Here is a 15,420-nt window from a genome sequence, read left to right on the forward strand (position 1 = left end):
AACCCTGGACTAACTTGACATGTAAAATGATCAAAATGGATTATGAAATTTCTTCCATTCATTTCTATTGATTTTAGTTCTGATAAAATTCATCAGTGTGCAAAGGAACACTTGCGACTGCCATTTCCAACCCCCCCAAAATCCGGGCCAATTGGCTGGCTGTGATTTTAGTACGAGATGGCAGTGCAGAATACCTCACCCTGTGTGTCAGCAGCGAGCACACACAGCTCCTACATCCCAAGAATGCTAAGTGCTGCATTAACTCTCAATTTTCACTTCTAAACTATGAAGCTCTAAATTCTGAGCTGAAATGGGAAAGCATGGACAAAATTATGTTATGTTTACGAAGAAGCATCTATCTGAACACTCTCCCCTTAAAAATAAACTTTTTCAAGGATAATCAAAGTTATTTTTGTAACTGCCATAACAAACTGCCAGTGAAGGGACCATTTTTAATCAGTTTTATTGATTCATGCTTTCAGTTCTTGCTCAGTTAAAAACAAGGCACATTAAATACATCCTCTTATTGCTCTATAAATGCATGCGGCTCATTGTGTATATCAAAAGTAATAAATAATGGCAGTAAAAGACCAAGACAGTTATAAAAATGACTACCCAGCCTCAAACACAGTATTTAACAGTTCAGTCTAGAACAGTAACCTCACAAAATACCTAAGTGCCATGTGTAAAACAGGCAATGCGTATATATGTGTGCACATACGTACACACGTGTTTATACACACATATATAAACACACTGCATGTACATGCATACCCTCCCCTCCAGGCATGCAGTTTATTTTAAATCCAAAAATACTATCACATCCAGAAATCCAACTCCCACCTCAAAGACAAAAAAACCCCAACAAACCAAACCAAACCAAACCAACAACAAAAACAAAAACAAAAAAAAAAACCACCATAGAAAACCCCAAACAAAACCAAACCACCCAAACCAAACCAAAACGCCAACCCCCCAAAAACCCCAAAACACATTACTGGTTTTCCACCATAGCAATGCAAGACAGTGACACCGTACAACTCTTTCTACAGTACATTCACATGAAAAGAAAATAAACCAAACAAACCAAAGCCAACATTCCCTAAAAGATGTGAGGTGATAAATAAATATTTCTAGATTTTTCCAAGTACAGATTTAGTTGTTTAAGTAACACATGCAATCTTTACACAGGGCGGTCATACAAGATCTTGCTATGGCATACAAAGAGAAGAGAAGCATGACAATAAAGTGCCTAAGACGCAAAGCAAATTCCTATCGGAGGACACACACTGAGCCAGAAAAATCCCACAGTCTCATCCTGTATGCAGCATTACTAAAACAAGAGAACAAAGAGTATACTTTGCGTGCAAAGCAGAAAGTCCTGGCTTCACAGGTAAACTTTTATTATTAATTCTTAACAGTGCCATCGATAAAGGAGAATTTTTCTTTGTAAATGTTGCAGATATTTTTCTTTACGTGGCCTGGAAGAGGTCTCCTTACTTATGTTTTCTTCCTTTTTTTTTTTTCTCCTTATTGTTAGTAGTAGAATCCTAAGCCCCTTCCCTCCTGACCTTCCTCACCGAACCCAAACAACCTTTGTATCCTATATTCATTCCCCCCCAGTTCTACAGGGTATGTAAAATTTGTTGCTGTGTTTTCACCTGAAGAGGGGTTCGGAGATACGATGCTGTGTCCAACATTACATACTTCACCTGAATATACTGGAACATCATTCAAAAAAGAAAAGTTTGCAGGACCACAGAAACAAAACCCTTTGTCCATAAAATAATTCTTACATTACCAAACATGCTAAGTCCTTGGTCACCCAGACCATGCCTTGCCAGCACGGGACTCCAAGCAAAAAATCCACAACCCTAAATAATACTATCATTTTGGTAAAAGGCAGGGTTCAAAGAAAAATTTAATGTGCAAAAACCATCTGAAAGGCATTTTACCAAAGACTGTCTCCTTCACTCCAGATTTGACAAATTGAGCAGAAATATACCCATTTACTGAATTTGAAATGAGGCTTGCCCTTTTTTTTTTCTGTTATCTACCATTTTTAGCACCTGAATTTTTAATTTTTTTTAAAGGACTCTGCCTCTCCAGCCAAACATAACCTCGGTGCTTACTACGCTCCATATGAATACTCCTCAGCATCTCCATTTTGTGTACGTAATTGTTTTCCCTTTCAAAATATCAAAGCAATCCTTGCTGTTCAGTCCTGTACTGTTATTTTCCATTAGTGAAAGTGGTGACACTGGTTAAAATAGATTAGATTCTACAGATGTAGAGAACCTAACAGCTTGGAACTGCAGCTTTAAGTTGGAAATTGGTACTTAAAGAACATAACAGAATGACAAATTCATCAATAAACCATTCCTGTGTTTTTCCCTTCCTTGTTCTACATTAGGCAGGAGTCTTCCACCTGATCTTGACCCTAGTCGATCCAACAACAGAAAGGCAAACAGACAGACACAACATGGTTGAAAACAGCTCAAGTGAGTGGTCCTATTTCCCCCCCCCCCTCCATTTATCTGCTGAAAAATAGCTCTTTCACTTTTATAGACGATTTAGTGTAATGCAAAACAAATTTCATTGTTTCACTCTGTGTTTGAGCATTCTCTAATAAAGAATTAAGACCACCGTGCTATTGAAACCTGCCATATTCTACAGATCATCATGGTTTGTCCAAAACTGGAAACAGTAAGAAGCCTTTTACAGCATAAACCAACACCTGTCAGACTATGCTATTTATTAAAGGAAGCTTATTTTTATTAATATGGGAGAAAGGAAAGCTGTCCCCATGCTTTTAAATAAATGATTAGCTTGGGTGATTAATCAAGATGTCTTGTAGTTTTCCAGCTTCATACTGCTGATATTTTTGTCTGGCCAAGTACTGGTACCACTGAAATAACAGAGCACTCGGAAGAGCAAAACCAGCCACCTGCGGAACCTCACGACAGTTCTTCGCAACTGCTGCCTCAGGAAGTGTCAGTCTTGAGCCTTTTGTGTTATTATCACCAATCCAGATCACCAGCTTTCCCTGTCTCACTTTTGTTGAGCAGAGATCAACAACTTTTAAACTCTAAATGTGTATGCACAAAACGCAATGCAATGCATTTAAAGGCAGAATGCACTTTCTGAGCATTGTTTTCTCTGAAGGTAAAGGTGATATAGAAGTTAATGAATGAGGCAGCATGTGCACACGTGCTTGTGTGTGCACAATCTTTCTAACCTGTATTCCTGAACTCTTGTTAATGAACCCCTGTGTCTAAAGAATACTCAATCCAAAAGGCCACATACTGGAGTATTAAGAGCTGCACAGAAAACCATTAATAACGAAAACAAATGCACCAATATATTTTTGTAAGAGCTACACCCATGGACAGACGCCAGTCATCTGGAACAAGCAAGGCCAGTCAGAAGCACTGGAATGTTTTTTAGCAGAGATGCATCTCCATTAGCCATGGCTGTGAGCAGACGTTGCATTTGAACTCACAGTCCACCGCCGCTCCGGTCCACCGGAATCCCCACACGCCGATGAAGATTCTCCTCAGCAGTCTTCATGAGCACAGCCAGCCGGCTTCCAGACACGTAGCCCTTCTGAATAGCACTCATGAGCTTAGGAGACAAGAGGGAGAGCACCCTGTTAACTCCTTTGCGAGGCAAAGAAGAGAGGCAGAGGGTTACAGCCCTTCATGAAAGGCCTCAGCAAGCAGCCAGAGTGACAGCAACCAACACCAGTGCGTGGGCAGACACCACCAACCCCTGCTGCCCATGTGGCTTATGGGACATGGGACCCTAGCAGAGCTATTGCAGCTTGGTGCTATGGGCTTCCCTGCACGAGAGGCAGACAGGCACTGCTGGGTGTCCTACCCAAGGGACACCCACACAGCTCCACTGTGAACAACAGCAGAGTTCATTGTTTTGTCCAAGAGCAAGCATTAACGAATACACAGAACTGATTTTTCCATATATACAGCAAAACTGGTGTATGGTTTCTGAGCTCATTTACATTTCCCTGAAATACCAGTGAAAGTTTTGGCTAGGCATGGGTGGCAGAAAGAGCAGAAATACCAAATACGATCCACTTGGAAGTAACTGTGAGCAATGGTCAACCCCAGGCTTTTTGCATATAAGAATGGAGGACAACCCATCCATTTCAGAGGTGGTCTGTTGGGGGGTTTTTTAATACCTGAAAGATGTAACTTATAGAACCCTATTCCTGATCCACCACTGATCTTAGACCATACCCTCTTTCATTTATATGCCCTTCTTTATAGAGACAGCACACTTGACTTCCACGATTCTTTCAAATCCAAGTTCCTTTACAGACTTTTAAAACTAATTTGCCTTTAAGTCCTGGAAACTGGACTTGGCTCTATTTTAACGAACGCACACTAGTGCTAAGATTTTAGTTAATTCTTCTTTATCCCATGGATAAATCAAGCATTAGACTTGAAATTGCATGCAGCCAGCTTGTCAAAAACTACTATGGAAAGGAATTGGCACTTACAAAATGCAATTTCTTACTCTTATCCAGTGCTGAGAATCCTTCAGATTTCTTCCCCTCCATAGGAAAATCTATTAATTATATCTGCAGCTGGACCTATGCAAATGTGGCATCAACCCTGTCAAAACAGGAATTAGTACCTGAAGGGAAGAAGGTCAGAGGGAAACTCTGTGCTTTGCAGACCCAGATGAGGCTGGAAAAACCTCCCTGCACTTTGAAGGTGTTTACTGACTCTGTGCAGCCCTGAGGAAAGGCAGATGATGGAGTTGGGAAGGAGAGGACCAACAGCAGGAAGAGCAGTAGCTACAGCCAGCAAGGGAAGCCCATGATCACTTGGGCTTTGTGTTCCTCATCACCTACCACCCCGCTTCCAGAGTGAACTCTACACACAGCAAGGGAAGTCCTAAGAGGACAGGCCCTGCCCTCACCCATGCACACTGCCTGGCAATACACTCTGTTACCAGTCCTGGGTCTGTCAGGTCTGACTATATCGCTGCGTAGGAGAAGCCAGTAGCCACAGAGGTACAGACTTTTACAGCAGTAACTGTGAAACTATACCAACTACAGTCTATATGGCATGCTTTTTGTGTGAAGCAACCATGAAACGGTGGTTGCTGATGGCTGATCCCCTGGCACTGCCACGAAAAGAAGAGTATCTGATAAGTGGGTTGGTCAGGATCCGAAACGAAATCTGCTGTTGGAAAAAAAGCCTCTTCCTGATTTAACAAGGTTTTTTGACTTTGCATACCAAAACTAGTTTCCAAGTTAGCCCCTCCTTTCCTGAGCATAAGTGACACTAAGCTTCAAGAAAACAGTCACTGCCATAGGACACTATGTGCACCCAAACACCATCAGAGCTCTGCCTTCCTGTCATGTGGAACAACCCTTGCGTTCCTGGCCAACACAGGCCGCTTTCTCTCTGTGAAAAACTTGTAGGCATCAGCGTCTGAAGGGATCGGTGCTCACCAGACTGTTACTGGCGTGACAGGAGTGACATGGGCATCTGCAGTTGGTCAAAGAAAGCGCTTGGCACTGCTCCGCTCCCTGTCTGCAGAGCTGTGCTGCCACCCTGGTACACTGTGTTCCTATATTCTAATATAAATGTCCACAAATATTTGCACATGGCTTTCCACAAGCATCCTGTGGTAAAATGCAATTACTTGAAAGTTTTCAGAAAGCAAACACAAAAGCATTGGGAGCTGACATAACAGATCCATTAAAAAAAAAAATTAAACAAACATTTAATGTATTTTGTTCCTTCCATGGCAACCTCCTGTTAATTTTATTAGCACACTTCATCCTAGGCACTCAGCTGTGCAGGAGCAACCTGTGTGTTGCTCTCTGCCTCCCTGGAAAGGAGGTATACAGGCACAAGTGATCCTTACTGCAGTGCCAGTCACCAGTATTAAATATTCCAATTGTGAAATGCACAGCAGAAGCCAGTAGCCACAGTTAACACAGTTTTACAACAGTACCTTTGAAACTATACCAAAAACAGTGGCTTGCCTTTCATATTTTACAGATACAATGCTTTAGGGCATGCAACCCCAACTGAAGCTTTTCAGCACAGGGGAGCAAAAAATCCAACAAGCCACCAAAAACCCAAGGCAGACATAATTACAAGTAGTTCCAAATCTGTAACCACAGTGCATCCAAACTAGCCACATCATAGTTTAACACAGCCGTTACAGTGAAAGGTGGGTTCCCCCCCCATCAATTAAAAGTTTTCACATGCAGAGGGGTGTAAAAAGGAGACCCTTTTCAATAGCTAGAAAACCAGCTGTGATTTTCTTTTTTATTTGAATCCATAAGCATGAATTCCCAAAGCTATTGTTTCTTCTTTTGTCACCACTGTTTGTTTGTTGGGGGGTTTTTTTGACCCTTCCCCCAAGTGAATTGCAGTTACCCAGCTAAATTGCTGCATTTTAGGCAAATAAATAGTCCCTTTTTCTAATGCTGGACACAACCTGTGAAAATTTTCTGTATTTAGATTCAACAATGCTGCTCTTATCTACAGCACATCTCAAGAGAGACAATTACCATTTCCTCTGCCTTGATCTTGTTTGTTTAACTTGACACAGTGAAGAAAGGGCTGACATTGACCAAAATCCCCAGCATGAATTTATCTCATGTTCGGCATTCATCATTGCCACCATGCAGGGATGACATAGCAGTCACTTGAAATACCACACCAAGGAAGACTCCACAAAACCATCACTGACTGGCAAACAGCATATGCACGAGAAACTGGGCAAACAAACATTTCCATAGTACCCTTTGCTTTATTTTAGAGCCCTGCAAAAGGCAGGTGCATGGGTTGTCAATATAACATCTTCCGTACACACTGAGGTACCCTTATTCAACCCAGGAGTTAAACCAGGGTTATAGGTTTGTACACAAACTGTGCTTTAACTACAAGCTAATTCTTTAAAATAGGCAAAATAGTTTAGAAACTACTAATCAATTAACAGACCAAGATAAATGTCAGCGTGCCCAACTGTGCCATATACCTTCCAATGGACAATTTTATAATTTTGATTATACTTAAACACCATTTCTGTATTATAAAGGGCCAAATTCAGGTCTGTACTGCAGTATACTTTGTAAATTGGAACTGGTTTTTGGGTCTCATCATTTCTTCACATGAAAAAAAAATCCTTGAATTTCAAAGCTGCTTGAGGCTGGTTGTGTGTGTCACTCACCTTGCGATCTGAAAAATAGCATCAACACTACAGCATTTACTCAAGTAACACTCACTTAGTCTCCAACCCAGCCCTTAAGCAGAGGGGAAAAAAGTTTAATACTTAACACCTTCGTTAAAGGTACAGCTTCTCTCGTAACCAAAGAGACACCTACCTGCAGAAACTCATTGAGCTCAACCTGTCCATTTTTGTTCAGATCCACTTCATTTAGAATATCATGAAGAGTATTTTCAGCAATTTGCACACTGATGCTCTAGACAAATAAAAGCACAGAAGTACATCAGCTGCACTGTTCAGTACTATTTATGCCACACTCTCAAATTTAGATAAGAAACTTAAAAGGGAAAGCAAAAGAACACAGGGAAACATTACCTCCAAGACACGCTGCACATCCAGTATAGTAATAAACCCTTTCTTGTCCTTGTCAAACATGCGGAATCGCTTCTTGTACCTGCAAGATAAGGATTATCAGTGGGAAAAACCGCACTCAGAAGAATGACAGGTATTAATTCCTAGCAGCATAGGGAACTCTTTTATTTCACTCACCTCTCAATATCTGAAGGCACTAGACTGATTTCAGAGCTGTCTCTTAATTGATCTGATTTTACTTTGTAGCCCATTTCATAATAGAGAAATTTCTTAGCAGCTTCAAGTTCCTCCTACAACAAAAAAAGAAAAACTGTGTATCTGAGGAATAGGGAGCTCTCACACAATTATTTTTAATGTATTATTTAGTAGTTTCTTCCACTTAACTAGAATTTATCTAAGGTCCAAAAATTAAGCAGATGGTAGCTGAGAAGTATTAAAGAAACCCAACTTATGCTTAGGCACTTTTTAGTCTTGAAAAGAGATATTAAGACTTGTAAAGACTTCTAATTACCGTGTAAACGTTTTAAGGACTATACACTGCCTTCAGTCACCCATGGTGTATCTACCTGTTTCATGACAAATGGCAGTTGCAGTTCAGGCCTACAAAATGCTATTTAACTCACAGCTGATATCATAGTGCAAGGTTTCACCTAACTGTCTAAAATCAGCAAGCAAAAAAATCAGGAGGCTCAAAACCAAGCAGGTTCTTTTATGTTTTAAACTAGTTTTCTGGATGGCAGTAAAACTGATTTATTATCTGAAAGTTCAGTGGAAGGTCTTCCACAGCCAGTTTTTTAGTAAGTGATAAGCACCTGACACACATAAGAGTACTGTAGAATAGAATTCCTTCTACAGCAAGGGGTGCACCAAACATGGTTCTAAGAGTGATACAAGCATTTGCTATGCAGGCACAAATATTAAATAGTACGCACTGCAGAATGGCCGCAGCAGCAGTAAAAGATTCCTTAGGCACGTACACATAAGCCACTTAATCTAGCAAAGCCTTGTTTGTGATGGTGCACAACTCTTACATAGTTCAATACAAGCACAAAAATTAGCCTTAAAGTCCCAAACCAACAAAGACTTATTTAATGGTCTTACTGTAAGATGTAAATTAAAGAATGCTCTTCTGGATAGGCACTGAATTGCCTCGTCCATCAAGTCAAAATACAACACAGGCAAGACTGCTGTAAAAATGTAGCATTTCAAAATGGCCAAGACTGGTTACAGAAGAAATGCTCAGTAACTCAGTGGAAGTTCAGCCTCACTTGAAAGAGAAGGAGACTTTCCCAAAAGAAGGCCCAGCAGACATCTGAGGAATGTAGAGACAGTCTTGCTGGCATTGGGGTACTCATGCAAGCACAGATGGTTTTGCCAGTCCTACAGGTGCATGCAGTACGTGTTAATTTTCATTCCTGCAGGTTACAGTAAGAATATAATTACAGCTTAACTCCCCAACTTGGCTGCTGGAGCTAAGACTGTCCATGCAACCCTAACATCATGCTAATTTCAAACTCTGCTTTGTAAGCTTCCCATTTTCCAATCTATTGTTATGGAAGAATAGATACAGCTTTCTTTAATACAGTACATTATTATATGAGCAAATCTTGTTTGGTAAGAGTGGGACACCTCTAAGTTCAGTCAAACACCCCCAACTATGAGGTTGCTTAACGTGCATGCACAAAAGCAATGCAGCTCACATCAGGGACACAATGGTAGCCTTTTCTTTATGCACTCCTGTGGGGAGGCTTTAGGATCACAGCAAGTCTCTGGCTAGGAGGATTCAAATGAGCTCCTTCCAGAATGTGTTAATCACACTTCTACCTTGCTAAAAAGTTTCATGAACAGTCTGAAGGAAACTTCCCATCCCCTTTGGAGCGGAAGAGCTAGGTGAGCATTTACAGGTTCTTTTTGTTTCAGAGTGAAAGAAGTCCCAAACCACGGGTCCCTTCTGGCTACAGCACTTGTTGCGCTGCCTCTCCTCCACCATACTCAGGACAGCATTACACACGCAGCCTCTTTTTGTGACAACAGAAAGAACTGATAATTGGTAACTTACATGACATGACGGTTCAGTAGGGGCAAAATTCATGTCAGTAAGTGGGATGTCTACATCTAAGCTTAGATCTCCACGGATAAATGGTCCATCAGTTTGTGGAGATCTAAGCAGGGTTGTAGGGTGCAGTTCAATGCACACAGCACATGCCTTCATTAGGGTAAGTGATCTTTACTACAGAGCAGCCACACAGAAACCAGCTTAGATAGAGAGAGCCTGTTACCAGGACTGCAAGTAATAGTAAGATGAGTCCCACATGGTTTGCCTGGGCACAGACCCACTGTGGGCAAAGCAAGGTAACAATGACCTTAAATGTTAATTTAGGACAAAGAATTATGCAAACTCAGTATCATCACTTCACAAATTACACAGCAGACAAAAAGGAGTGACACATATTACAAGATCCTCCTTTTCTGAGACAGATCTATTGAAAAGTGTCAGTAAACAAAATAATTGTACAGGAATAGGATAGTAATGCCAAGTCTGCTTTCATTTTTAAAGCTGGGGAACCACAGGACACAGATCTTCACTTTCCCCTCCACCCCCCAGCCAATGCCAACCCATTTCCCGGCTATTTTGATAAAGTCTTTATAGTGAAATATGCCAAGTGAATCATTCTCTTGGGAAGAAAGCATCACTTGAAGTTTTCTATTCAACTAATTTAGATCGTTAACATGGAAACTACGTAAGAAGAACAAAACAGTTTCAGATGAAAAAGGCCCTTTGTACCTTTTTTTTCTGCTCACTCCAGTTAAGTTCTTTTCCCATTATATCTACGATTCTTGGCAGGGCTTCCTCTGCAGCCTGCACATTCAGAAAGGCCAAGCGAGTACGTCGGGAGATCATATCCACTGCTGTGCGAGCATACTCTTTGACACCATAGACAACCTAGAACAATAACAGAAGGGGAAAAAATGCAGATGAGAAAGCAAACGGGCACTGTCAGAAATTAGGTTTAGCATCACAAGCTGTCCTGCTAGGTTGGCTATACAAAATGAACTTGTTCCCACCCAAGCAGGCAGAGTGTTCAAAATGCTTGGGGCATTTTATAAAGCAACATAAAATCTTCCTTGGGACATTTCACAAAATGCACCTGGCATCAAACATGTATATATGAAATAAAAAATATACACTATATGATTACAAATGTTTAATTTTTAAAAAAAATATATTAATATGTGTATATATAAACAAAAATAAAGCATGCTCCAGAGGAGAAAAACAAGAACAGGAAAAAATCTGTATCTGACCAAAAGAAAAGGCTTATGGAGATGTTTCACAGAGCAAGACCGACCTGCTCTAGAACCTGCTTATCCCAAGAAGAGAAATGAGAACATCATGTAGTTCTTCCACATACCTCAGCTTCAATATAAGGAAATTCAGATACAAGACGCTTTCCAACAATTGGCCATCTCTTTCCTGTAACTTGGGCTATTTTGGCCACCTCAAAAGCCTTATCGCCATATGTCGAAGCTAGATGCTGAGCCACCTATGGAGTTGAAAACAAATTCAATAGGCTTTTGAAAGCACATCAAATGCACACATTTTTCTTGCCAATTCTCTTGTCACCAGTAACAAATAGGCTGAAGAGGGTATTACATTTTGATTGTGTGGGAGGAAACTATTTGCGTTGAGAATGGGTTAGGCCAGCACTGACACCACTATGTATGTGCCAGTGTAACTGTGACTAATGATGCTCCAACTCTTCTGCTGTGCTGTGATCATATCTGAGGTACAGATTTTTTTGGGCTCAAAGGAAGACAGATCCTAGGATGCTGTAACATTTTAAAGCAGGAAACAGTCAAAATTAGGAGGAAGGAAAAAGAGAAGAAAAGAACAATTACTACATTTTTTTTCCCAGCTAGATAATAAGCTCTTATCAGGTTCAACAGACCTTTGAACAAGTTATTCTGGTATTAGATTTAGTGGAAAACCAAAACCCTCCAACAAAGAAACATCAGAGCATCAACAGACACCATGACTCACCTCACTTTCAAGTCCATAGTCTTGGACCAACCTAATGTAGAGAGTGGGACTCCAGTCCTCAGCACCTTGCAGCTGCAGTCCAAGAGTTTTACTGGAACCTGCCTTCAAACTGTGTGCCTCAACAGCTGCATCAATGGCGTCCTTTGCCATGGCACGGTAGGTTGTCCACTTCCCACCTGTAACCACACATTTACCACTTTATTCGGGGAAAGCAAGGGGAACACCAAGTTGGTATATAGTATAGATGTTTTGTAGATCACATCACTCTTACTAGCTTGCTCCAATAAGCCAGTCATACTACTACAGGCAGATGATTATCTGGCTATAGGAGAATGAAGGATTGTTCTGTAACAAGAAAAGGTTTTGAATAAAAGACACTGGGTAAACCCAACAATGCTATACTTTAAGAGAAACTCCTACTTTAAGAGTACCTGCTATCGTGACAAGGCCACTATTGCTAATGGCAACAACATGATTCCGGCATATCGACTGTGTGTCTTTGGAGTTGGGGTCTGTGACCAGAGGACGAATGCCACTCCACGCTGCCAGTACGTCTCCTCTTCTCACTGTCCAGAACAAAAGATCAGCTAATCAGCCAGGAACTGATAGGTATTTACCTCATATCACTCTGTGGTCTTTGCGGCATTGCCTCTAAGTAGATATTCACTGTGAAACAAGGACTGCACCACACCATGCTTGTTAGCTGAGCAACAAAAAAACCCTGGAGATGATCCTACAAAGTAATGGAATAAACTGGGCTACAGAACTAAAATCAGCACTGTCGTGAGCAGTATCAGTAATATTCTCTAGCCCAAAGCAAAGTGAGAGAAGTCTGTTTTTCACACTGGTTAAAAATGCAGCAGAACAGAGATATCCTGGTAGCTGATCAATCAAGAGAGATTCAGCCGTCAAATTCACCCATCACCTCAAAAAAACCCCAATGCTGTTCCTGCTTCCTGTCCAGTTACACGTATATCCCTAAAGCCAACTTCTTGTTAAACTTGGAAGAAGAGAGCCTGAAGGCACCAGGTAGTCACAAAAGCCCTTAGCAGTTGTAGGAAAATACCTTAGCTTCTGAAAGTCTCTTAAAAAAAAAAACCAAACAAAAAACCTCATATATATATATACACACACATACATGTATATATATACATAAAAGAAAATGAAACCAACAGATTTTAATGAAATTAATTCTGTTGCTTATTAAACTTGCAATAGAAAAACTGGCCAATTTGCTTTATGCTGGAGCCTTTGGAACATATTTTTTTTAATACAACTTTCAAATAAATGATAATTGAAAATCAGTAAAATGGTGTAAAAATATCCCCCAAAGAACACAAAATAGATTTCAGAAATCAATGGTGCTCTGCCAGCATGTTTAACCTGCCAAAATGAAGTGTTAATCACAGAAATAAGATACCATATTACGTTTATAAACTAATGAAACTAGAAAAAGCAGCATGCGTGACACTATAATTAAACAGTTGGAACTCATCCAAGCCTGTGTAAGTTGATAACCCTGGCACTGTCTCTGGCAGCTAAAAGGCAGGTCTGCAGCGAGTTGATATGGCCAGCACAGTTGTTAATTCAATAACAAGCAATCTATAAACACTGCTAATTGCATATGTGAAAAACAGCGCACACCTAGGTAGGCTTCATTCAAAAGAATTAACCACTTCATAATGTACTTCTGTAGAATACCTTACAAAATCTCTGTCTTACCCACATTCTTACCTTTACCAGCTATGTTGCTGGCCTACTACACCTACCTACACTGACTTCTACTCACTTAAAGGTATATTTCCTGAGGACTTCTTCTGAAGTTCACACAATACAGGTCAATCAATTATCCACTTCAGAAAACAAGTAATGTAGCATTTCCAATCTCTGGACAGCATGTTTTCCTAAATCTAAGGATGCTGCAATGTTCCTCCTAACCGAGTACTTTTCAGATTCATTTTAATGCTGCTATACAACAGAAATACAGAAGTACAAATGCTTTCACAGAATAAAAGAAAAATAAAAAATCACTAAGAAAGAAAAAACCCTCTCTCCTTTAAATCAGCATCAAGTCAAAGCAGGCCAGCTTCTTACAACAAATGTGTTCTCAGCTGGGCGGCTGAAGGGAACAACTGGCACCAAGTAATTTTTATAAATTCTCCTCTTGCACTGAACACTGACACTATTAGATATTTACCATATCAAGAAGAGTTAACTCTTCTTAAGAAAAAAGTGCCTAGAAAACTAGAAAACTGGAAATAAAAACAAAGACATGGGAAAAGTCAGGACAACTTCTCTTTTAGGAAAAACAGGTGAATTATTTGATGTACTCATCATGATGTATGGTGGAACTGTTCCAGTTCTGCAAAACCTTTCATCTCCCACCTAGAGAGGCCAGAATGCAGGTGTATTAAAAAGCACCATTTTATAGCTCTGAAACACAGATCATGATGACACGTCCTGCTAGTTTTAGGAACAACCAGATGCATAAGAACCACAGTTATCAGAGCCACAGAAAGACAGAATGCACTCAAACTGAAATGCCACAAACTCACCCACACCTTCCCAGGTTAAAACCAAGCAGGCAAAGGTTTACCTTCAACATCAGCACTAAGGTAGTTGCGCACTTCATTCAAAATGAAATTTATATCTTCCTCTGTTGGTATTGGATGGGAAGTAACATCAGTCGGGCTATCCGTGGTCCCTGCAATAGTCATCTTCTCCCACGGCAGGAAGAAAATCACTCTGCCATCGCTGGTGGCTGGGTCAAGCAGACCCATATGATCAGGGCTGAAATAAAGGATGAACACGGTTCAAAACAGGACAGGCATCACCAGGGATTCTGTTCCTGCATACCTTGTACCCCATATAAAGTATTAGAATGTTACCTTTGTTCCTAGGTCAAATTATTAAAAAAAAAAAAAAAAAAAAATCAGAGATTTTACCTGACTTTAAAAAGTAGTCCCAGATTTTTTAAGAAATAGGGCACCTGCTCTTTTTTTGCTTTGCTAAGCAGGTTAGCAGACCATAACCTTAAATTTAGTGACCAGGCCTTTGGCATCTCACCTCTCCATTCACTCTGGAAAGTCGTGTTCATTGGAATTTCAAGTACAAACATTTGGTAATCTTAAAACAGCAATTACTTGAAACTCTTTATGGAATGAACAACTGCTTTTGATCAAAAAAAGGACAATCATTTATATTATGCCTCAAAAGAAAGGGAAGGCTGAAACAGAATACACATTTAAATGGAAGAAACAGAATCCTAGTTCTGTTTTGATGCACCTAAGTATATAACAAGAAAAATTAAAAATTAAGTATTATTAACCTCAGTTCTCAACTATCTGTGTTCTAAACAGAGGACAAAAGCAAAGACCTACAGAATCATAGTGACAACTTCAACCTGCATTTGCAGTAATGGTGTGAGGTGGGAGGGGAGCAACAGTTCACAACAGAAAACCATGAAGAAAACAAGAGAACAGCAACACTGAAATCATAAGCATTATAAGCACATTCCAACAGTAAACATCCAGCAATACCACAGCCTGGGGCTGTTAACCATCTGCCACTTCAACAGGAGTGAATGCCCAGACTCCCACGGGACTCAGACCAAGTACACTCGGAATACTCCCAGCTCCTGTGCTCCTGAACAGGGAACCATGTTGCGAGAAAAAAAGACAAGAGAGACACTAGCTGGATGCTACTATTCAGAGCTTTGTCAATTATTTAGGCCAGTGCAACAAACAATGATTTAGTTTAATGAAGATAACCAGTAGTTCTTCATATAGGAA

General features: G+C 40.4%; 1 protein-coding gene across 2 annotated transcripts in view; it reads right to left on the reverse strand.

Moving 5' to 3' along the window:
- Positions 1–1,359: 1,359 nt before the first annotated feature.
- The window catches only part of GPD2 (glycerol-3-phosphate dehydrogenase 2), a 64,745-nt gene continuing 50,684 nt past the window's right edge, over positions 1,360–15,420 (reverse strand). For both annotated transcript variants that reach the window (XM_065671202.1, XM_065671203.1), the window contains exons 9-17: positions 14,226–14,419; positions 12,061–12,195; positions 11,630–11,805; positions 11,001–11,132; positions 10,373–10,531; positions 7,765–7,877; positions 7,591–7,669; positions 7,373–7,471; positions 1,360–3,624 (exon numbers count right to left, since the gene is read on the reverse strand). In XM_065671202.1, coding sequence (XP_065527274.1) covers positions 3,499–3,624; positions 7,373–7,471; positions 7,591–7,669; positions 7,765–7,877; positions 10,373–10,531; positions 11,001–11,132; positions 11,630–11,805; positions 12,061–12,195; positions 14,226–14,419 — 1,213 coding nt within the window. In that variant the 3' untranslated portion in view covers positions 1,360–3,498. The remainder of the gene's footprint in view (positions 3,625–7,372; positions 7,472–7,590; positions 7,670–7,764; positions 7,878–10,372; positions 10,532–11,000; positions 11,133–11,629; positions 11,806–12,060; positions 12,196–14,225; positions 14,420–15,420) is intronic.

This window comes from Lathamus discolor, chromosome 3 (assembly GCF_037157495.1).
Source record: "Lathamus discolor isolate bLatDis1 chromosome 3, bLatDis1.hap1, whole genome shotgun sequence".
Lineage (NCBI taxonomy): Eukaryota > Metazoa > Chordata > Aves > Psittaciformes > Psittacidae > Lathamus > Lathamus discolor.